Below are 24,144 nucleotides of genomic sequence, written 5' to 3'. Positions count from 1 at the left end.
ACAAATGAACTGATTGAACTTATTAATAGACTGATGATTAATTGGAAAGTGGATATTGTCCTAAAAATCTGTTATTTTTTTTCTATCTTACTAAAATCTATATTTTTATTTACAATATGTTGAATCAAAGAAAATAGTACATAAATATATTCTAAATATATATTCAATGTGCCAGCTCTGTTCAATACTGACTGAAATAAATGAAAGATGTTTTCCTTCATAATATTCATTATTAATCTTATAGGGTATAACAAAACATGAACCTATTGAATAAAAAAAAAATAATTGGATTTCCAATATGCAGAGATGCAACACTGTCGCTCTAAAGCTCTTGGCTTTATAAAGTGCTTTAACTTACAAAAGCTTTACCTTCTGCTATGCTTGTTTTGCAACAAGCAAAGCAGAATGTCGTTTCCATCATTTTATAAATGTACATGTTACAAATAAAGTTATGTTTCTGTCTTGCTGCACAGCTATATGGGTGCTGTTTAGATGACATGGGCTTATGGGCTGTTTATATTTGCAAACAGCACTGCATAGTGTATTCTGCATCCTTGTTGCCATTAAACAGCGTAACTAACCCCAGAACAGGCTCTGAATTAATTCATGTTTCTGCTCTTGCATAGCTCCCCGTTTCCATCCACTGGGTGGCAATAACAATACACCATCCATCCATCCATCCATCCATCCATCCATCCATCCATCCATCCATCCATCCATCCATCCATCCATCCATCCATCCATCCATCCATCCATCCATCCATCCATCCATCCATCCATCCATCCATCCATCCATCCATCCATAAAGTGAAAGATTTGCCTTCTTCATTCTAACGTTGGTCATCTTTAAAATCATAAAATTATGATGAATAAAAAAGATTAAGGAAAAAATTCTCCTAATTAGTCCACAGATGGGCTGCTGATTATGACATTATGGCGAAGTGACATAAAACCCTTGCAGCTTCATTCAAGAAAGGTAAGAGATCCCAGGAGAAATATGCATGACTTAAAAGAGCTGCTGGTGCTTAAAAGCACACCTGGTTAACTACAGTCCAACACTATGGCATTCAGAGCCCTCAAAAGAATAAATCTGCCACTGCAGCTATACTGCTTTTGAAAAAAAAAGAAGCTATTTAACTGGACCCAGTTTTAAATCTGTTATATAAAAATTGTTGTACGAAATACGGATCTATGAAGGATTAAAAGATTGTTTTTTCTTTTTTTCTGAGACTGTGAAGCTATGACCTCCGTTTTTATACTTTAATAAAAAAAAAAAACCTAGCTAAAGTTCAACAGAGAACAAATATTAAGGAATCATTAAATTCTGTTTCCCCTTTTATTTTTCTTTGTAACTCTTCTAATCTAAAATAGTTTATAGAAATAAGGTAATGAAGGCTTGGGTTTAACTGTTTCTTTAAAAGTTCTTGAAAAAAGGACCCTTTAAAGAAGATAAGGTAGGATATTAAAGGATAAGGTAGGATATTTTAGATTCCATTTATGGTAGTATTTAAACTGAAAATAGGCAATCTGTAAACGGGATAATATTGGTTATATGGCTGAATGAGTGTAGATTTATTTCCCCTTATTTAAAATCAACCTTTCAGCTTCATAACAGATCTAAGCCTTAAAGAAAAGCTGTCAGGTGAGCTGAACAGGCCCGCAGGACAATCGATGATGTAGAGTGACCAATGATCAAAGAGAAAACATTACTTTTGATTCAAGTTAAAGCTAGAATTTCTCAAGAGGAAGGAAAAGGAAGAATTCATAGAAGGTTTTGCCATCCATCATTATCAGATGAAAAATAACTTTATTTCAACCTGTCCCCACATCTTTTTTTTTTCAAACTTAGATAGTCCTGTCAACAAATAATGGCCTGATCTTCAGAGATTCTAAATAAGGAGAACTACACTGCACATACAAGACAACGTGGCATCTGCTGTATTGCATATGGAAACCATTGCACATTTCTGAAAGATTTGCTCTGCTAGTGCAAACAAGTTTGCAAATTTTTTATACAATCAACAAAAATAGAGCCTCAACACTTTTGGTTTTGCTCCCATTATTTATGTAAGTAAAATATGTGATCATAACTGGTGTTTCCATTAAGAAAATAACAGAAAACTGCAAAGAAGCAGAACCTGAAACACATAATCATCAGTGACAGCACTTGTTTATTGTAATAAAAACCTCTGGATACAAAGTACATTCACAGGAACGGCAGCAGGAGACCAGGCTGCTCGGTTTGATTCCTACAGCAAACCAGTAATAACTACAAATATTCAAACTCACACACTGTTTCACCGTTTTACAGCTCTATATCTCATAAATATACTGGTATAATTCAAACTGAACGCACTGTTGAACTTACAAATACCAAACCTTTGATCAATGACCAATTGTCTGTTACTATGTGAGTCAAACCAACCAAGTCCTACACATTAATTCACTGCAACAAAAAGTAAAAGATTAGAGCTGAATAACAGCTTGGAGTTTAGGGGTTTCATGAGCAGTCAAAAATAATTAAAATTGTCTGGCTTGTTGAAGCATTTAAATTGTATATGTAAATTGTTAATAAAGGTTATCAGAGAAAAGGGAAGTGGAGATTTCTGGCTTAATATATGCTATAACAGCAGAATTTAGAAGGAGGGGAGTATTGATGACTGTACACCATTGTTACAAAAAAAAATTATTCAAGAAGAAAACATAATTCATAAATTGCCAAGTTGCCTGTGAAAATGTTCAGTAATTCGGCCCTCGGCAACCACCGAACAAAAAGCAACATGGCTGGTTCTTTCAAATCTTTTGACACCCCGGAGTCATGGTTAGTTCTGTCAGCTTGCACCAGAGCAATCTCTGGAGTATTGGTGTTTTTACACACCTTGAAGCCTATCCCCCTCAGTACATTTAGAGTAAGAGTTAAAACAAAGACCATGTGTTGTTCTCCTGGGTCATTAGAGGCTGTTACTTTGTTTAGGTTTAGTCTTTGGCCATTTCAATCATGATAAACATGCTTAGAAACTAAAACTGCAACTACAGGTTGCTCTAGTGTGAACACACTGAAATGACAAAGACTCCTAGGTAGGTGTCGAAACTAGAAAAACTGAGCAAATGTGTGGTTGCCTCCAATTAAGCCTGTTTTGAAATTGCCAAGTTGTTTTAAAATGATTAATTTTGTTCACATCTTTGTTTAATCAAAAGAAACACATAATTGGAAAGCAGTGTCCAAAGCTAGATGAATCATAAACCAACTGAATAAATAAAAATAAAATACCAAATGAAATCAATTTGTTTGGCAATTATTTTGAATATAATTGTTCAAATATGCATATGCACAGCTAATGTGTTGGAGTCCCAGCCAGATAAACTATTTAATATTTATCTGATTATTATTAAATTTGTCTCCTTTGCTTATATATTTTATATGATTTTATATATATATATATATATATATATATATATATATATATATATATATATATATATATATATATATATATATATATATATATATATATATATATATATATATATATATATATATATATATATATATATATATATATATATATATATATATTTTTTTTTTTTATTTAAGTCAGGTTCAGAATAAAAAATAAATACCCAAGAGGCAATATAGCTGCAATTTAACTTATGTGTTTGTTTGAAACGTTTTGCAGCTCTTATGTTTTTCCCCAAAAGAAAACACATTTAAAAGCAACAGTTGTGTTTGGGTGCTCTTTAAGTATCAAATCAGATTTCTGTATTTATAAACATTATAAAAACAACTTTCATATATTGTGTCATAAGAGCCATTAATGGGTGAAAGGGGTTGTAAACTATAAGAGCTCAGTTTTTTTTTTTTTTTTTTGGGGGGGGGGGGGTTGTGACCAATATTCTCTATTTTAAATGAACACAGTGTCTTTTCAAACAAAACAGTAAGGATATGGGGCAATGAGATCATATCACTTTTTACTCAAGTTAAAGCTCAGGAGTTTTGTCATTAATAAGGCAGACAGAAAAGTAACTCAGGAGTTTTAATTAGTTTTTGGTCTATAAGGGGTTCATTTCATGACCCAAATGAAAATATTCTTTTTTCTCTGTCATTGCAAAGTGATGATGCTCTGATAGAGGTGTTTCATAGTGTAACAACAAAGCCACCTTTTACACTAGTCTGGTAAAAAAAATAAAAAAAAGAAGAAAACTTTGTACTATTGAGTTAAGAGAGACTTCGATAGAACAGTTGAAAACATCTGTTATAGTAGTTTGTTTGTATTGGAAAATCTACACAACAACTTCTGACCTTTACAAATGATGCAGCACCTTTGCAAAGGAGAATTCTGATTTATTCAAACTTTTTTCTAACTCCACAGCTTCCAATGTTTCTGTAAAGCCTGGTACAATACACACTTTTTCTACCTCTATATCAAATACACAGTGAGAACTGATTTCCATTGTTTTTTTAAACAGCTGTAAGAGTCTGAAAGTGTTCCTTTGACTATGCCTAAATGTCCAATGGCAGTAGTGTCAATGGAGGCCAGAAGAAATCAAGTTTCTGAAACAATTCCTGCCAGAGTTTCAACTGGACTGTGTGAGAAGGCGTGTTGGCTGATTATCTGCCAGTCACCCTGTCCTCCGAATCCTGACTGTCATTTAACATACAACAGGCACCTGGGCAGCAAAAATCTGAAAAACAAAGTTAAAAAAAAAGTGGCTCTGAACAAAATGATGCAAAAGTACAGCTCACAGAGAAAAAGTAGCTGCAGAAATAACAAGAAAATGAGCAACAAAGGCCTGTAGGAGAATATTTTCTGTTTAATCCACTGTGATCTCTCCTCTTAGGCTTCAGTATCATCCACAAAGAGAAAAAAGTAGCAAAAAATAAAACAAAAAAAATCAACTCCGCTTAAAAAAATGACCTATCAAGGACATGCCTCAAAACCAAAGATAATTAGTTTCTTGTTATTCAGGTCATTTTCTCTTTAAAAAAAAAAGTGTCTTTCATCTTTTTTTTTTTCCAATGTCTTTCTCCTCCTCGTGAATTTTTGCCAAAAAAAGTGAAACGTGGAATAAAAAAGTAGTTCACAACCACAGGCGAGGAGGAAGATGCAAAAAAAATAGAAACATTAAGACAGAGAAAAAAGCTTGAGTACTTGTTTTCATTTTGTAATCTGGAGGAGGGAAAAAATGGAAGCTTAAGATGCTCTTTGTGTCTTTAGTTTTGTCTTAAGGCAGTCTGATTTGTGTAGCCCCCCTCTCCGGTCTGGTGCTCGACGACGCTCCACCTATAAGAGGATAGATACGAACGTCTTACACCTCTGGTAACGGAACGTTGCACACATTTCCATGCAAAACTTCTCACCATTGAGGAAAAAAAAAATTATCAAAAAGAAAGATTTATAAAACGTGTTTGTTTAAAAAAAAAATGCTGTTTTCAATTCTGCAGCAGCTTGCAGAGCCACAATAATACTTATTAAACTCAGAGACCATTGAAGACATGTACAAATACAGCACTAATATCACACTATCCTAAATCAACATAGTGAATGTAGTAAAACAAAATAAGAAAAAGTTTGTCTGGAGTTTTTTTTACCCCATTACATTAGTGGGGGAGCATAAAATGGTGAAAATAGGCTCAAAACCTAAAAGATTTGAAAATGAAACTAAATAAAATAGTTAACCTACTTCTACGCCTTTGTTATTGTTAAAGTAGGCAGGATGTTGCTCTTTGGTTTTGGTAATGTTTTGCTATATACAAACATCAACAACAGAGGACAAAAACAAACCCTAAAAGCTCTAAACTGCACAGAAAATTGCAAATAAATTTGTAAATGGCAGACAACAATGTTTTGCTTTTAGAAGCTCCATATTACTTTCTAAGTAGTTTCAGAAATAACTCAGGCAAGACAGCCTTATCATAATCATTATAGTTATTATTGCATAATTCTATTTTTCTTTTTGCGAAGGTATCAATAACTTCCAGAAAATAACTAGTTTGTAACCTTAATCTAAAACATTTCTTGTAAATTTTGAGAAAAAAATATGTTAAGTTAATAAAATATCAATGTAACAAAGTACATTACAGTAAGATGATCTTTTAAAGGTAACTTGTTAAGTTTTGGGAATGAGGGCTGTATATTCTTTGAGAAAATACATTTTCAGATGGCAGCATCCTGTAAGTTATCTGAAAAGGACATTTAAAATCTTACATAACATAATCTGTAACTTTCTGTAACCTGTAAAATATGGGAAGACAAACCTTAAGCTTTGCAAAGTAACATTTGAATTGAATGAATATGTGATTTTTTTTTTTACAGTGACCCGTGCTTTTTTAGTACGGTAATCTGCAAAGTATCAGAAAAATTAGAAATCAACACACAATGTAAAATGTTTTAGATGTGCGGTGGATTTGCTTTAGTGATAAGGTAGAAAACATACACCTTTCAGAAATAAATTTGGAAACATATTATTTGAAATAAGCAGATACTCTGAGAGTATAATAAAATAGTGTTACCCTTTATAGGGCAAAAGCTCAATCGCCAATATTAATATATACCAAAACAATGATATGAAATTAAATGAAGGAGGAAATAAACAGGAAAGTGCCAGAAACTCAGGCTTTCTTATTGCTTTTGTAGCAGAAGATTTTGGTCCTGATGGTCTACTGAGGGGAAATAATGTTACAGTAGGCTAAATGTAGTGGTATATTCCAAAAAGGTATCAGTAACTCTAGTAATGTAACCCATCCATCTGTTAAATTTATCTGAGAGCTTTTTTAAGGAGTAAAATTTGATTGATATTAAATATTTAATTGTGCATCTAATCAAGCGTGCAACGAGTTGTTGACATAGAGAGATAAAAGTAATGCTCTAACACAATTGAATGTAATGTTAAGATTAAGCACAGCGGAGGGGACTTCAGCAAAGGTACCGTCTACTTAGGCTCTGACAAGTGTAGGAAGATATATAATATTTTAAAGATAAAGATACACTTCAGTACATATGAAGGTATATGTTATGGAACATGTGTCCATTATTACACAGACCTATTTATTCATACGCACACACTCTCCTGCCTAAATCCCCACATGTGTATTCATTGGATATTTTCTCTAGTTTTACTTCTTTTGAGTGTAATTTTCTGTCAAAGAAAAAACTAAACTGCATAAACAAAATAGAGTCCTTGCTTCTATAAGGGTTAGTCACCAAACTGCTCAGTCTTTTTCATCAGAAAGCTCCATTGTTTCTTGGAAGTTATTTCAATTCTGTCGGTGTTTTGTTACCTTCAGCTTATGACCCGGGTTACATTAAAGACACGAAGAAATACACACTCATACTTACAGGAAATCAGCAGGGGTTGTAGCTGTTGTGACCATGCATTACTTTACGCATGCGAGTGAGGCCGCATTTTAGGGAGGGATGTGAAATTCGCAAAACCCAGATCTGACACTTTACTCTTCAAGGCTACAACCGTCATGTAATCCATTGCTTCCATCTTTTATAACTTATTTCTCCTCTTGCATTTCAATCTCTCCCCTCTTGAGAATTGCTGCCTCACCCTCCCGCCTCCTTCCCTCTCCCATTGCTCCAGCATCTGTTAAGAAAGAAAACCAGCGGTTGGACGTTGTCCTCATTTACCACCTCCTCCACACTACCTGCTCCAGAGGTTACCTCCCACTAAGCATGTTTGTAAAACCTTCCATCTCTCCACCACCCCACTCCCCTCTTTCCTTTTCTTCCACCTCCACATGTCATTGATCCTGGGAAGTGGGTCACAACAGAGTTGAATCAGAGCCAGGTTGCACAGAGCTCCCAGGCACATGCTGTGTGCAATTTTAGCGTAGACTAATATTTACAGGGAGAATAAGAAATGAGACTGCTGATGTTTGGCCGGCAGTTAAAGGTTCTGATGGGCTACAGGATTCAGATCAGACACGTGTTAAATGTGCACAACATAAGTGTCTTCGATCTTTCATTAGGACTCATTTTAAATGGCAAAACAAATTTGTTCCAGGAGATCTTATAGCAAAGGAAATTTTTATTAAGCTTATTTGATGTAAGAAAATATGAGTAAAAGTAAATAATTCAATTGTAGGATTAAGAATTGCTATTTCCCAGCAATAGTCAATAGTTACTTAAACAAGAGAAAACCCTGTGCAGTCCTGCAGGGAAATCCATGTCATATTGACTTTGACATATGTCAATTTATTGATTATTTCTTTCTGCTTGTTTAACACAAGACATAGAACTGGAGAACTGTTTTATCAGATTTAGAAGAGCTGTATTTTTTAGGCTCCTGCACATTTAGCTACAAACTGCACAATAACATGCAGATTTCTTTGGCCTCAAGATGGCAACAGAACCATATCATCCCCAAACAGGATCTATGACAAACCACATTCCTGACTGACTTCAACTCACTTGAAACAAGTTGGACTTATATGTCTAGAGTCTGAAAAAGTGAGGTCACCAGCAACATTAGAAGTATTAAAAACAACCCTTTTAGAGGAGCCAATGCATTTTTAACTTTTGGCTTTTATCAATGTGACTCTTCTGGAGTCTTTATAGTCTAACACCTCATTACTCCAGATCATTAGAAAATATCTAGACTGGACAGCTGAACAACATATCAGGAGTGAATATATGCCTCTCTGTTCCTCTTTGACATATCAGTACACTTTTACAAATAACAAGCTTTTTTTTTAAAGATTCCTCGAAGTTGCTTAATGTTCATTTACTTCAATTGTGTTATACTATTGCAAGCGCTGTCAAGATTGATATTCTGCTCCACAGAAGGAAAAAAGGCAACGGCTTTGATTTTTTCATTGTGCCTACAACAACACAGCATGAGAAATCCACAAAATATCTGAAAAACGTATAAGGTTTACTCGTCTCTAAGTTCAAAAATCTTTATTCAATATGTTTTGCTTTAAATGCTACATAAAGTTCTTAAGCCAAGAACAAGCTGAGTTTGAATAAAATACCTGTGTTTTTTTTCCCCACAGTTCAAAAACATATATATTGGGTTAATTGATGTATCATTAAGTTTGAGTGTGTGTGATTTTACGTGTATGTGTTCCCCTTTGATGGACTGGTTGCATGTTGGTATACTGCTAGATATAGGCCGTAATAGCATTGATCCTGATGGACAGGTGTTAGAAGATAGACGGATGGATAAAAACATGTATGCTGTGTATTGTTTTCTCATTAAATGAACAAAAAGCTTAGACGACTTAGAGTGATAATCATTTTTTTTTCGGTACAAAGAGCAAATAAACAGAAAAATATTTAAAACTCAGGCTGGCAGTTGAAAAAGGAAACATTTTAATCAGGGGAGACCTGTCAATTTATCTTATTCCACAAAAGCAGGTCCAAAATGACTTAAAATCCTTGAATAGTAAAGAGAAATCTAGCATCAGACAGGGTAAAGACAAAGGTCAAATCTTTTCCTTGTAAACAAAAATATGCAAGCAGTTTGGCGTTTTTGTAGATTATGAGAGGAAAATTTCTTATCAGACACGCATCTGTCTAGTGCCTCTACTCTTTCCTTTCTCCTCACAAAATACATAAAACATTTTCTAAATGCAATACCATGCTTTAATAAGAGCTGTTAAAAACGATGAATATGTGTTCCTCCTTCAAGGACGCTTTACAATTATGCTGTACCCTGAACTGATTTGTATGCTGCCAGTATTGAAGCTGTCTGCTCTTTTGTTTGGTGTTCGTTTAAAGATTATGAATTTCATCAGACGTGATAATGGTAAATGTTGACAAGGAAATATTTCAAACAGGAGGTCAAAAAGTAGCAATCCACATCAAAACAAAAGAAACATTAACAATAAATGTATTCATTAGATTTAAATCAGGATTTTAAAGTTGTCATCATTTATCCTTAAGACGATAAAAGCAGGTTTGGTGCCGTCCGTCCATCTGTCCATCGTCTTGGACTTTTCTAAGATTAGGTTGCCTAGGAAATAGATTGGATACTGAAATCATACTTCAGTTTAAAAAAAGCAACAATCTGCAGGTCCTCATTAAGGGTAGAAACTGTTCTCGGGCCATAAAGAAAGGATTTATGGCACTTCCCATAACTACTAAATCAGCAAATTTCAAATTGGCTCAACACACTTTTTAGGCTATTACATTAGGAAAAGTTACATGGAACAACCACTATTTTAGTAACTGTTTATATGTGACTTCAGCCTTGTGCTTATATCATAGATTGATGATGGGACCGCCTTACTGTAAAGTCTCCGTCCACATTGCAGCTGTAATTAATTGCAATGGAAAACCAGCCATATAGAGAATCGTTAAGACAAACCTAAAAGAGGTGAATAATTGATACCAATGGAAAAAGGCCATTTGAGTGTCTATCGAGAGCTCCCTGGGCCTATCCTTGCTAGCCTGACTGACTTACAGTGGGGACTGGTTGGAAATGGACGGTTTCCTGCGTGATTCCTGTGTGATTCCCACGTGAATCACGTTGTATTTCCTGAGGCCAGTTTTTTTATTTCAAAAAGAACTGCAATGTACCCGGACAACCACCAGGTGGCGCTTGGGACCTCTGCCGTGCTGAGGGTGACGTTTGTGGGCCTACAGTCAACTGAAAAGCAGGTTTATTGGGGATCTTGGTGTGATACTGTGCTATTTTATTTTGTTTTTGATTAAAATAAAGTTAATGAATTAATTTAACATAAGATTATGCAGTCAAGTGACTGCATAATCTTATTTTATGAAAATGGTTGCGTAGTTATAGATACACCTCCGATCTTATCTGAGAACTGTTATTTCTATTTATCTGCATCGCTATTATTTAATGAAAAATAAAATTAATTAAGTTGGAGCCGGGGATACGGACTGTAGCGCAACCAGAGAAAGGCGACAGAGACAGTGCTGCGGCTGGTGATGTTGAAATTAAAATCATATCCAAAGTTGATTCCTCATTAAGATAAGCCAAAGTTATTCAAAAGGGTATGTAAGAAAATATATTTTCTTTAGTTTTGTAAAATATAAGTGCCGTTGAAAGCTTTGTTTTTGTGTGCTACTTTCTTGCCGTGCAATACGTGACACCCCTCCCAGTCTGGTGAAGTAGCAGACTGGGAGGGATGCCACGTGTTGCGAACTTATAGCGCAGTGGTTAAGCTGAGTGGTGTGTAGACTAACAGCTAGTGGGTTCAATCCCAACTGTGGCCGAGTTGCCTTAAATGTTTTTTTTATTTTTTTTTTTATAAAGCATCTTAATGCACCTTTTTCCTCCCTGTTTGCACCTCCAGTAACTTCTATGCCAATATGTGACGAGTGAATTTCTCCGCTGTGAGATCAATAAAGCTCATCTAATCACATCTACTCCAATCTAAATAAATAAATAAATATACACATGTTCAATAAATAAATAAGCATTCAATTAATTACCCCCAATAAATGGTGAAATGATATGTTCTCATAATAAATCATTTATTTAAAAAATGCTGTTATGTTCCTTTTTTTTAAAATTCCTTTTAAAATGCTTAACTATTTTTATTCTTTTATTTTCTTTCAAAAAATCACTAGATTTTAAAAACACTCATAGGTTTTGAAAGGTATTATATATATATAGAAACTAAAACGCTCGGATCTTTCTGTCATTTTGTGTGCGTGTGAAGCATCTGCAATGTTTTCGTTAAATATTCAAATAAATAAGATGGACTTTAAACTAGCAGACACGTTTGGATTTTTGCCATTTAATTTTTTTATTTAATTTTAAAAACGAAAGAAATGGAAATGGGGTTTGACGAAAACCAGAAATATGGTCTGCCTGCATTCATGAACAACTTATGTTTGTGAGACCCCCTTCCCCTCAGGACCCCCGCCTAATCAGTGCAAAAAATAACGACAAATGGCTTTAGCAGGTTATTCAGAGTTGACGCGGTACTTTGCAGACAACTTACTCTCTTGTTCTCTGACAATAGAATTCAACCACCACCATTTACAGAGACCCCCTCCCCCTCACAGCTCAACTTTGTGGTTTCAACACTGCAGCGAAAGTTTCCTGATATGGGGAAGAGTGACTTGAAGGACTGCATTGATAAGATCAACGAATTTCTCCGTACAACACGCAAATCATCCCAACGACTCTCAATGTAAACCTGTTCAGTATTCATCACAATAAACACATTTTCTCTCATGCTCTTTTCCCACTTTGTGTTGTTTTAAAATCTAATCTGAAATATAGAAATAGAAATTATAGAAACAAAATGTTTCACAGCAGTTTTTTCAGGAACAGAATCAGGTTTATTGACATTGTCAGAGAAGGAGTTCACAAACTAGGGATTTTTTTATGGTACAATCGTGCAAGATGACACATATAAGGGTAAATAGAATTATAAAAATATCTAAACACTGTGGCAATATATAAGCAATATCTATACCGTATATCCAGGTCTGGGACGGATTTTAGCAGGGGCTTACCGGGGCTGCAGCCCGGGGCCCCGGCATTCCCGTAGGATTTATATTTTTGTGAATGGATAGTGTTAGAATTTACCGTATTTTCACGACTATAAGCGCACATAAACGTCTTTTTATCCCTTGAAATGTGCGATGCTCCCTTTGGTAAGGAGACCAGGTGGGGGTTTTTTCCACTCATCAACATCGCTGTTGATGCAGAAGCAGCGAGTTTACATGCAAAGTCAGCTCCTCTTTTTATACAGGCTCATGCGTGAATGTCCAACGAATAACTCCAATTGTTGTTTCAAAAATAGAAAACCTGGTTACATTCTAACTTTCATTACTTTATAAAAAAAACTGTTGATGCAGAGGCAGCGAGTTCTGCGGTTCTAATCTGATTGTTTGCGTCCCATAAGCGCCAGGTTATTTGTGTGTTTTGGTGAGACGTTTCCTAGCTTTCTTTAGTCTGTCTGCTTCCCTGATTATGACCAGTTTTTTGTCCTGTGGATCAGGAGTCAACTGAAAAGCAGGTTTATTGGGGATCTTGGTGTGATATTGTTCAATTTTATTAATTTTATTTTTAAACTCGCTGCTTCTGCGGTAAGCCCCTGCTAAAATCCGTCCCAGACCTGGATATACGGTATAGATATTGCTTATATATTGCCACAGTGTTTAGATATTTTTATAATTCTATTTACCCTTATATGTGTCATCTTGCACGATTGTACCATAAAAAAATCCCTAGTTTGTGAACTCCTTCTCTGACAATGTCAATAAACCTGATTCTGTTCCTGAAAAAACTGCTGTGAAACATTTTGTTTCTATAATTTCTATTTCTATATTTCAGATTAGATTTTAAAACAACACAAAGTGGGAAAAGAGCATGAGAGAAAATGTGTTTATTGTGATGAATACTGAACAGGTTTACATTGAGAGTCGTTGGGATGATTTGCGTGTTGTACGGAGAAATTCGTTGATCTTATCAATGCAGTCCTTCAAGTCACTCTTCCCCATATCAGGAAACTTTCGCTGCAGTGTTGAAACCACAAAGTTGAGCTGTGAGGGGGAGGGGGTCTCTGTAAATGGTGGTGGTTGAATTCTATTGTCAGAGAACAAGAGAGTAAGTTGTCTGCAAAGTACCGCGTCAACTCTGAATAACCTGCTAAAGCCATTTGTCGTTATTTTTTGCACTGATTAGGCGGGGGTCCTGAGGGGTAGGGGGTCTCACAAACATAAGTTGTTCATGAATGCAGGCAGACCATATTTCTGGTTTTCGTCAAACCCCATTTCCATTTCTTTCGTTTTTAAAATTAAATAAAAAAATTAAATGGCAAAAATCCAAACGTGTCTGCTAGTTTAAAGTCCATCTTATTTATTTGAATATTTAACGAAAACATTGCAGATGCTTCACACGCACACAAAATGACAGAAAGATCCGAGCGTTTTAGTTTCTATATATATATAATACCTTTCAAAACCTATGAGTGTTTTTAAAATCTAGTGATTTTTTGAAAGAAAATAAAAGAATAAAAATAGTTAAGCATTTTAAAAGGAATTTAAAAAAAAAGGAACATAACAGCATTTTTTAAATAAATGATTTATTATGAGAACATATCATTTCACCATTTATTGGGGGTAATTAATTGAATGCTTATTTATTTATTGAACATGTGTATATATTTATTTATTTAGATTGGAGTAGATGTGATAAGATGAGCTTTATTGATCTCACAGCGGAGAAATTCACTCGTCACATATTGGCATAGAAGTTACTGGAGGTGCAAACAGGGAGGAAAAAGCTGCATTAAGATGCTTTATAAAAAAAAAAAAAAAAAACACATTTAAGGCAACTCGGCCACAGTTGGGATTGAACCCACAAGCTGCTAGTCTACACACCACTCAGCTTAACCACTGCGCTATAAGTTTGCAACACATGACATCCCTCCCATTGCACGACAAGAAAGTAGCACACAAAAACAAAGCTTTCAACGGCACTTATATTTTACAAAACTAAAGAAAATATATTTTCTTACATACCCTTTTGAATAACTTTGGCTTATCTTAATGAGGAATCAACTTTGGATATGATTTTTATTTCAACATCACCAGCCGCAGCACTGTCTCTGTCGCCTTTCTCTGGTTGCGCTACAGTCCGTATCCCCGGCTCCAACTTAATTAATTTTATTTTTCATTAAATAATAGCGATGCAGATAAATAGAAATAACAGTTCTCAGATAAGATCGGAGGTGTATCTATAACTACTATCAATCTATCTATAAATATTTTCATGAAATAAGATTATGCAGTCCCAATGTTAAATTAATTCATTAACTTTATTTTAATCAAAAACAAAATAAAATAGAACAATATCACACCAAGATCCCCAATAAACCTGCTTTTCAGTTGACTGCAGGCCCACAAACGTAAAGACACGGTGTCTCTGACTAAAGGAGCTGGTCAGCTCCTCTTTTTATACAGGCTCATGCGTGAATGTCCAACGAATAACTCCAATTGTTGTTTCAAAAATAGAAAACCTAGTTTCATTACTTTACATTCTAACTTTCATTACTTTATAAAAAAAGCGATAATAATTATATTAAAAAAAAAACAAAAACATTTAAGGCAACTCGGCCACAGCTGGGATTGAACCCACAGTCTATTGAACCAAAGACCACTCAGCTTAACCTCTGCGCTATAAACTTGCAACCCGTGACACCCCTTCCAGTCTGCTACTCGACCTATGTAATTCTGACTCATGGGACGCCGAAATGGAGTCAGACTGCCACCTAGTGGCTATAGTAGTCACATGTTTTTCACACAATACGTGAAACACGCGGAGCGTGAGTGAAGTGTCCATTTCCAATCAGCGCCCACTGTAAGGCTGGTATACTATTATACTCAGAAACCAGGTCGTCTGCATTTGTGTCACAGTTTACGCAGATACGCCCCGCCCCTTCCGCAGATAGTCTGCTGCACCTCTCCAAAATAGTAGGTGACCGCAGACAGTGCCCACAGAAAAGGAGGCCTCTGATTGGTCAAATCTACATCCGCTCTACTCTATGCATATTTCCTCTTTGGTCCCTTACCGGCTTGTTTTGTTTATATGACCAAAAGCGTCTCATGAAGCGCGAGGTGCGCGAAAAGGCTGGGACCCTTTTTCCACCTGGATCCCCACCTTTTTTACCCTCATGTCCCTCCGTTGTCGCAAAAACTTGTACCTTGCGTTTTTTCACTTCCTCACCGCCTCGGCCGTATTTAGACCCACTGCTAGTTTGTGATTGTCCCTCTTGCATTGTGGCATGGAGTAACATAGCACAGACCGTGCTTCAAACTTTGACATAAAACAAAAATAGCTGCATCATACCTGAGACAAGCTCTCTGCAACACCCTGCTGCAGGAGTATAACCAGCCCTTTAGACCATGTAAACAGCACCTTATTCTGGAAAGGAGCAGGTAGAGCTTACTGGTAGAGTTTACTGAAACTCTGTTCCAGGGGCTTAAATGTTGTGCTTTGTTATTTTAGTCATGTTTTAATTTATATAAAATTAGATTTATCATAGGTAATTGTTGTAATATAGGTGTATCAATTAATCGATTGGATACATTCTTTTTGTCAGAAAATATCCCTAATCATTTTACTGGCATGCCAAACCTTACATGAGCGTGTCATTCAAATAACAGAACATTTGTGTGAACAAACTAAATCAAATGACTATGAAGAACTGATTCAGTACTTTCTCAGTTCAGTTCAAATCAGTATGAGCTGGCCTGCAGGCACCTTCTATGTTCTCTCACTGACACAACAGCATCTGTAACTTCAAGCTACTATCTTCATATACCGATGAACCAAAAGGGGACATAGTATAGAGGGTAGTGAATTGTGTTATTTTTTTGTGGTTTAAATCTGGAAATTGGGATGTTCAATGAGTAACTTTTTTTTGTTTTTTTTTATCTAAAAGTCACTATAGTGTTGTAATGTGTTATTTTCTTTTTTTTTTTTTTTTTTTTTTTACCTGAGCTGACTGACTTTTGGTTGCAGAACTTCAAAATAAGGTAAGGAATTTTGCTGTTAGGGAACTTAAAAGGCTGTTAAAGGTCTATGATTATCACATTTAATGTCATTACAGCTTTGATTATTGCTTATGCAATTTCATTAAATATCTGTAATTAGTACATTATCCAAATTTACTGTAATTAGCCATTTTTTTCTTTAAAACGAAACTGCACTTGCTTAAACTGAATGACTTTTTGAAAAATTTTGAAAAAAATAGTGTATATTGAAGTGATTTAGGTTACCCATAAAATGTGGTTTTCTCCTTTTGTGTTTTGTAGTTGATACAATAGGTTGTATTCTTATCAGGAAAAGGAAATTGTACGTATTTCAAAGAGTTTTTTTCTGTTAACTGTTGTGGAAAAAAGTTCTGTTTGCCATTTTTTAAATAATTAGTAGTGACGGTGGAATGTTTATAACTTTGCAGATAGAGCACTCTCCACCTGAAGTGTTAAGGACAATTGTTATGATGTTATCTACTTTTTCATTGTGAGCTCCTTACACACTGTCTTCATATCGAGCAAAATGCTTTGACAACATTTTTTTTCTCACCCAGTGGGTTTACATCTTTCTCTTTCAAGCTAGCCTTGGTTTAAAGTGGTTCTTAAAGAATTTCCAGAGTCTTTGCTTAAAGTTATGTATTGTGAGTTCTGTATGTCACCTGTGGGAGTTGAACTCCATGGACCACAAAAACAGAAATGTAAAGAAATGTGGAGTGAAGTGAATAAGAAATGAAAAGACAGTTATGTTACATTGATTTTATATGGCCTAACCAAGACCAAGTCCCTTACCCTAATCTAAACTGAATTCACACCTATGCCTAACCCAAGCTTAAAGAAGAGAACTTTAGCGTATGGAGACCAGTTATGGATGGATGGATGGATGGATGGATGGATGGATGGATGGATGGATGGATGGATGGATGGATGGATAACATAAACCTACATTTAGACATACAATTTGATCATAGGATTTTCCTACAATAACCTCTTTTTTCCCTCCATCTGCATCCTTACTTTTGCTGGTCTACTTAGTAAAGTGTGTTACATTATGAAAAATTATTAGCTTATTATCTCCATAAAGCCATTCATTCCAACTATAATAACTCATCACTAAATTAACGCAACATTATCTAACTCTGGTGCTCAGTGTTGGTGTTTGTAGCACTGCAGCCTTGCAGCAAGAAGGTTCCGGGTTTGATTCCTGGGGTCTTTCTGCAGAGAGTTTGTATGTTCTCCCTGTGCATGCATGGGTTCTCTCTGGGTACTCCGGTTTCCTCTCACAGTCCAAAAAATGTTAGGTTAATTGGCTTCTCTAAATTCTCCTTAGGTGTGAGTGTGTGCCAATAATTGTTTGTCCTGTGTGTGTGTGTTTCTCTGTGTTGCCCTGCGATAGACTGGCGACCTATCCAGGGTGTGCCCCGCCTCTTGCCGGTAGACAGCTGGAGATAGGCACCAGCACTCCTCGCTATTCTACTCCATATGAGTAGAATCCTCATTTTCAGCTTGTGACGGTCAATCATACGTGGGGAAGTAAGTGGGAGATGCCTCTGGAATTGGGTTAAGACAAGCCTCCTTTTCTGTACAGTAAGGTCTGAAGTGATGTTTATGACTATAAATTGTGGTTTGCTAAATGTTTCCCAGGAGCAGTTTTTGATTACCTGTTCCTGATAAAGTGCTACATGATGGTGGGTAAGAGACCACTGACTCAGACTAATTACCTGAAATTTCGCCAGATTCCTTTATGTTTTGTAGAGCAAAGCTTGTCCACTGCAGAAGCAAATTAAGTCACCAAATTTTGACTCGACAGGTTGAGCAGAGATAAATAATAAAAAAAAAAAATAAAAACAAAGATTATTTAAGATTTTATTCTGGAGTTAAAAAAATGAAAAGTTTACTTTGTGAATGGGCTGAATAATAAAAGAGATACATTTATATGCCGCCTTTCTAATTATACTTTTTTTTTTGCCAGCTCTGTTGTGGACTGCTTCGAGCCACTCCCTTGCCAAGGTGACAGATCTATACCATCAATGCCTGGTGAGACATTTTCTGCATGTACTGATTTCTCTTGGTGGGGTTTTTCGTAACTTCTAGTGGGTTAGAAAAATGCTGAATTGTGCTTAGTTTCTCAATTTAGATATTAGGCCCAAAGCTTTACCATTTCTGAATCCCTGAGTGAATTACAAATTAATCTACTTTAGAATATATCTGACTGATATATCTGACTGCGAAACATTTCTTGAAAATATTATTGTAAGTCATTTCAGGCAATAAAGATTATTGTGGGCTATTGATTAAAATTTTGAAAATCCATTCTATTGCAGAGATCCTCTGGTCATGTGTGGATAAAAAGGCTCATGTGGATTATGCTTATGAAAACATACTATATCATTATTACTGCAGCCTTTCAAAAGCTATTCAGAGTAAGTGTGCAATATCTATATTAGAGGCATAAACATTTTAGAAATGATTTTGAATGTAGAGGTAAACATCATTGTTAAGAATGCTCCAGAAGGCGTATAATAGCAGGCTTTTATTGTGACATATATGAAGACCATCTCTCTGTGTTGCATCATGGGTTGAGATTAGCTCATTACCCTGTATCTGACAACCCTGCTTTCTTTATGAGGTTCTAGCCTGTTTGTTGTGCTGTTTGACACAACTCATCCTTTGAATTTATGTCATCTTTATGTGGTGCTGTTAAACAGATTTACTACGGAAGAGGCTGAGAAGAGAGTCTCAATTGTGACAGCTGGGAAAAAAAGCCGCTCAGACTGACAGAGAGACTCCATTTTGGAGAATTAAATCAGTTAAATGGCTGTGGGAGAGAGGAGCAGGAGGCTGGATGTGTCCACCGGGCTGAAGAGCTCTCAGGAAACTGCCTCGGTTTCCCTTGCCAAGGCTGAATCTTTTATCTTTCTTTTCACTTTATTGCTGAAGCTCTGACCCAGTGCTCCATCGTTCTCATTTTTCAAAGTCGATTTTCCTCTCTTAAGTGTTTTGCTCTCTCAGTTCTCCACTTTTTCTTCTTTCTCATTTTTTGACCCAATCACTTTCAATTGCTCACTACCCATTTTAAATTATTTCCCCTTTTCTAAGTCACTCAGTAGTCAGACAGACAGAGAGACATTACAGATGGAAAGCGGGGGGAAAAAACTGGAAGATGATTTAAGGTTTATTTTATTATCCCCTGTGGTAATCACAGAAGGAATGAAGTCATTATCAGACCATGTTTGAGGAGTTTAACATACAGAATGAAGCCTTCCTTATATAATCTTTCTGTTCTGAATCACACTGGCAGCAGAGTTCATTATAACACATCCCTGCAGAGTGGGTGGGCTCCTTGAAAGCAGGTGGGGTTGTGAGAGCGAGACTTAAAACAGAAGACACCAAAGCTAAGACTGCTCAGACTACCCGTCCTCTTTTAATGACAGAAGCTGCATCTTCTGTGGATTTTTTTTTCTGTTATAGTAAGGTTGCTTTGGGGTTTTCCTAATGTTTATGCTGACTTAAAAAAAGAATAATAAAAATGTAGAGGAAAAGATGAACAACAAGTATGCCTTAAACTAGAAAGCCCTGAGCTATTATCTTAGGCCTGAAAATATCTTTTTTTTTTTTTTTTTGCATTTAAAGTAGCACTGAGCTGTGTTACAACTTTGAAATTTACATTAGTAAAAAGTAAAAAAAAAAAACGTACGGATAGAGTGTGATATGGTTAAAGAGGGACAAACTATAATTGATTATTCTTTATCATAAGCCTTCTAAGTGTCTGTTTCTTCTGTCATTGTCATCTAGCATGTTGGGCAAACTGCATTTAAATTGTTGCTAGAAGATTGACAGCTCTGACTTTAATCTGGAGGAACTTCTTAACCAGCAACTAACTAATACTGTGAATATGATTATGAAGTAGCTCATAAACTTGTAAGATGTTATAGTACTTTATACATTAAGATACTGTGTAACGTTCTATAAGCTAAACTAGGAGGACCATCGATAGAATAATAATGCTGAATAAAAAGCAAACCAAGCATGAAGGTTTGATGAACCCCACATTTTGCTCATTTTTATAATGACACAAAATAGCCTCTGTCTCCCTTCAAATCTTTACATATGGCTGTGATTCAAAGATAATGACCTAAGAAATGAAATCCTGGATATGACATCTAATTTGCTATCCAGAATGACCCAGCGGCTCCTCTACATCAAAAAGGGGTCAACACTGACGTGGATCAGGCAGCTTTTCAAGATGTCCTCTTGGCACATCTGTTACACTGGTCTAATAGCTAAACAGAAAACCCCCCAAACTCCAGACGTCATTTAGATGTTAGATGTTAGGCTAAATCTGGTTGGTCTCTTACAGTCTTGATTTAGTCCAGAACTATTAGTTGAAATTTGGGCAGTGTTAGGTTGGTCTGATTTTTTCCCACTTTAGTCCAATAATAGACCTTTTACTTGTAAACCAAATGTTGGGATGTAAATCATGTCATCTTTACAATGTCGTTTTAACCAATTTTTGCTTTTTTGGGTAAAAAACGTAAATTATCGACTTTTTGGTGGTTAATCATGAAATGTTGCAGAAATTTGTAATATATATTCATCAGTACTGTTGGGGTCATTATTTGCACACACTCAGGGTTAGACCTACAGCTGCTTCTGCCTGATGCGTCTCGTTCTTCTCCAGCCCCAGAGTCAAATGAGCAGAAATGGACCACAGGACGTTCATTAAGCAGCTTCTTCTCATATGTGAGTGACCATTATTACAAGATGCAGGCCCCACACAACACCGCTCCTGGCTTCAGTGTCTATGAATGTGCGCTGAGGCAAAACCACCAAGACGAGGGAAGCCAGACACCGGGCTGAGCCGTGGGACTCCATTCAAAGACAGACAGCAGGTCTGGGTGGTGGGGCTGCAGCTCACACCTTTCTGTCTGATCTCTTTGAGCTTTTTCAGCTCTACCAGTTTTTAAAGTGGAAACATAAAAAAGAAAAAAAAAGTATTTTTGTGTTCTGCAAAGAAGAGGAGATGGAAACGAATTGCGAGGGCTGTCTTCACAAAGGTCTCCATGCCAACCCCTGCCAGCCTGGTCTTTTTAGTCTGAACACCTCCTCTTCAGCTTCCACTGTTAGCCAAAGTGCGGAGGCCAGGCGATATCCTGCTGTGTGTGTCGGTGGTTTGTGTAATGACTCATGCTTTAGGCTGAAAACTTGAGAGAAATAGTGACTGAGTCAGAGTTTTATTGATTAACGTTCATGGAGGTGAGCAAGCTTCAGAAGCATTCGGTTATAATGTCAGGCGACCGGTTAAGGATGATAACTTTATTGATTTTGTCTCTAATGACAGTCAAACTGAAAATGCAGGTTACACTTGTGTGCAAAACTCCTGCTGCATTTTTCATTTTTTCCATTTTTTTTTTCTTTAGATGAGAATTATTTTCTTAGAAGCTTTAGTATGGTCTTGATCAATAGTGGTCCATGCTTTCTAAAGGCCTTTCAGACGTTTCCTTAGAAATCTGGCTGGATTTACAAACGTTTTGTGCTCAGTTGCTGACAGATTTCAGAATTTTTCTTTTTTTTCAATTTGGCCCTTATCTCTGATTCAAAAAAGAATTCAAGTACCGGTATATAAAGGCTTCTAAGTGATGAAACAGGGCTCTGTGGAAGCATAACAGGAAATCTAACAAAATTGTCCGTTACTAGCAAACTGTCACACAATTCCTTGTGTTTGTATTGGAATTAGAAAAACAGTGTGGGGTTAAGGAGCTCAGATTGTAGGATGTGGTGATCGAACAGGGTACTTGCAACGTTTTCAGATCACACGCACACTACTCTAAATCACTAGGCCAACACTCCCCATATAGACCACCTTTAATCACTTCTTCCAGGGAGAGATGAATCCTCCCACTTTTAGACTTACAGGTTTTTTTTTTGCATTACTACAAAACCTCAAGAGCAAATATTTCACACGTGATTCAACTCTTAAGATACAAGTTCCAATTAGGATTCAAAGATAAGTTAATAAGTTAACATGGTAATGTTAGTTACCATAAAGGACATAAAAGACTTGTCACAGTAAAACAATGCACCATAAATACATAGGATCTCCTGTATATTTTTTTAACAATATATATGATGTAAAAAAAAAACACAAAACAAAAAGAAGGTAAAAGAAAACTTCCAAGTTCATCGCATTTTATTAAATTCAAGATTTACATTATTTCCTGGTAAAGTGGGAAGTTTGACATTTAAGGATCACTGACATTCATACACTGTTAGGCCATCTATGTTTTATTAACTGTATGACCTATTCATTTTCAAAAAATTGTGATCCTCTCCATGTTTGTGTCTCTTCCAATTAATCTGTCAATCACAGCCTGGTCGGCTGGGCACCTCCTGCATACACTGGTGGTACAAAGAGATAAAAGGTGATTTGTTCCTCAAAAACTGAGATTAGACTTTGAAATTACTTAAAGAAGAAAGTTGTCTAAGCTAAGAATGAAGATAATCATGTCTTTTTTTAACCCTAGGGATGTCTAGTTGTCTTCTGCAGGGTAAAACGAGTTACAGTATCTAATATCCCTTTACAAATAAACAACGTCGGGTTTAACATTGTGTCTCACAAAATATTAACCTACTTTGAATATAATATAGAACAGGCATGTAAATTATGGGGAAGATTTATTTTTATATTAAAGAATCTAAAGCTCTAAATAAATAAAATAACAAAGAATTTCCGAGTAAATGGCAAAAGTGATCCAAACTGTTATTTCGTGATCTATGTGCCGAAAAAAAAAACTTTATATTCAATATAAGGAAGGGAAAATTCCTGTTTTGTGTCAAAAATCATCCTTTTAATTACAAATATATTATTTTTATGTCAAAGTGCATTCTTGCATATGGCCCAATAGTTTTGTGCTGTAATGAGCTCTACACAGATATTAGCTTTGAGGGCTACGAAAACAAACTCAGCAGTCGGTCGAAAGAGCCCACAATTAGGTCAAACTCTAAGGAGAGAGGAGCTGCTGCATCACTGCCAAATCCATTCCTCCTCCGGATAAAAACAGAGCCACGACGCACGCAAAGAGGGCTAGTAAATACAATAATGCCTTTTCTTCAGATGCTCTAATGACAATGATGAATGGCAAAGGTTGCAGCTTCTATCGACAGAGAAAAAAAAGGCTCTTTTCTCTCTTTTCTGGGGATAGATTTTCAATACCAGAGTAACAGTAAGCTCATGCATTAACATATACACAGAGACAGTGAAGAAAACAAAAAGATATAGATTTCTGGATATCAGTTCAAAAAGAAAGAGTCATAACGAGGCCTTAAGCAACTAATCTATACTCAGTAAAGACAATATAACCTCTTATATAAAGGTTCTGATTTCTTTCAGTAAGGACAAATGAATACAACTTGGACTAAACCCGAGCAGGACAAACTGCAAAAAGGAAAATGACTCACTGTCAGAATGTAAACATACTTGAGGAGCAAAACTGCACACAAGCAAACTGAACATGAATCCTGACACAAACCAGGGGCTCACACTGAATGTGGCTGGGGTGCGGTCTCTGCAAGGACCCCCCAAATCATTAAAATCAATGTCTGCGCTGACATCAGCCAAGATGCATTTTAGGCCATGGGGTTCAATCGAATGATTCCACAACAAGAAGGACGTTTT

General features: G+C 36.0%; 1 protein-coding gene across 4 annotated transcripts in view; it reads right to left on the bottom strand.

Moving 5' to 3' along the window:
• Positions 1-24,144, bottom strand: part of LOC119777306 (protocadherin-1-like) — a 220,905-nt gene that overhangs the window by 50,821 nt on the left and 145,940 nt on the right. The window contains exon 5 of one of the 4 annotated variants that reach the window (XM_038276132.1): positions 4,455-5,282. The exons of the other annotated variants lie outside the window; for them this stretch is intronic. Coding sequence (XP_038132060.1) covers positions 5,224-5,282 — 59 coding nt within the window. The 3' untranslated portion in view covers positions 4,455-5,223. Of the gene's footprint in view, positions 1-4,454; positions 5,283-24,144 lie in introns of those variants that run through there. 4 annotated transcript variants of the gene reach the window in all.

Source organism: Cyprinodon tularosa, unplaced genomic scaffold, assembly GCF_016077235.1.
Source record: "Cyprinodon tularosa strain WSP-4 unplaced genomic scaffold, ASM1607723v1 ctg122, whole genome shotgun sequence".
NCBI classification, from domain to species: domain Eukaryota; kingdom Metazoa; phylum Chordata; class Actinopteri; order Cyprinodontiformes; family Cyprinodontidae; genus Cyprinodon; species Cyprinodon tularosa.
Note: the sequence above shows the minus strand (reverse complement) of the source record. Positions and strands in the feature narration are given on the sequence as shown.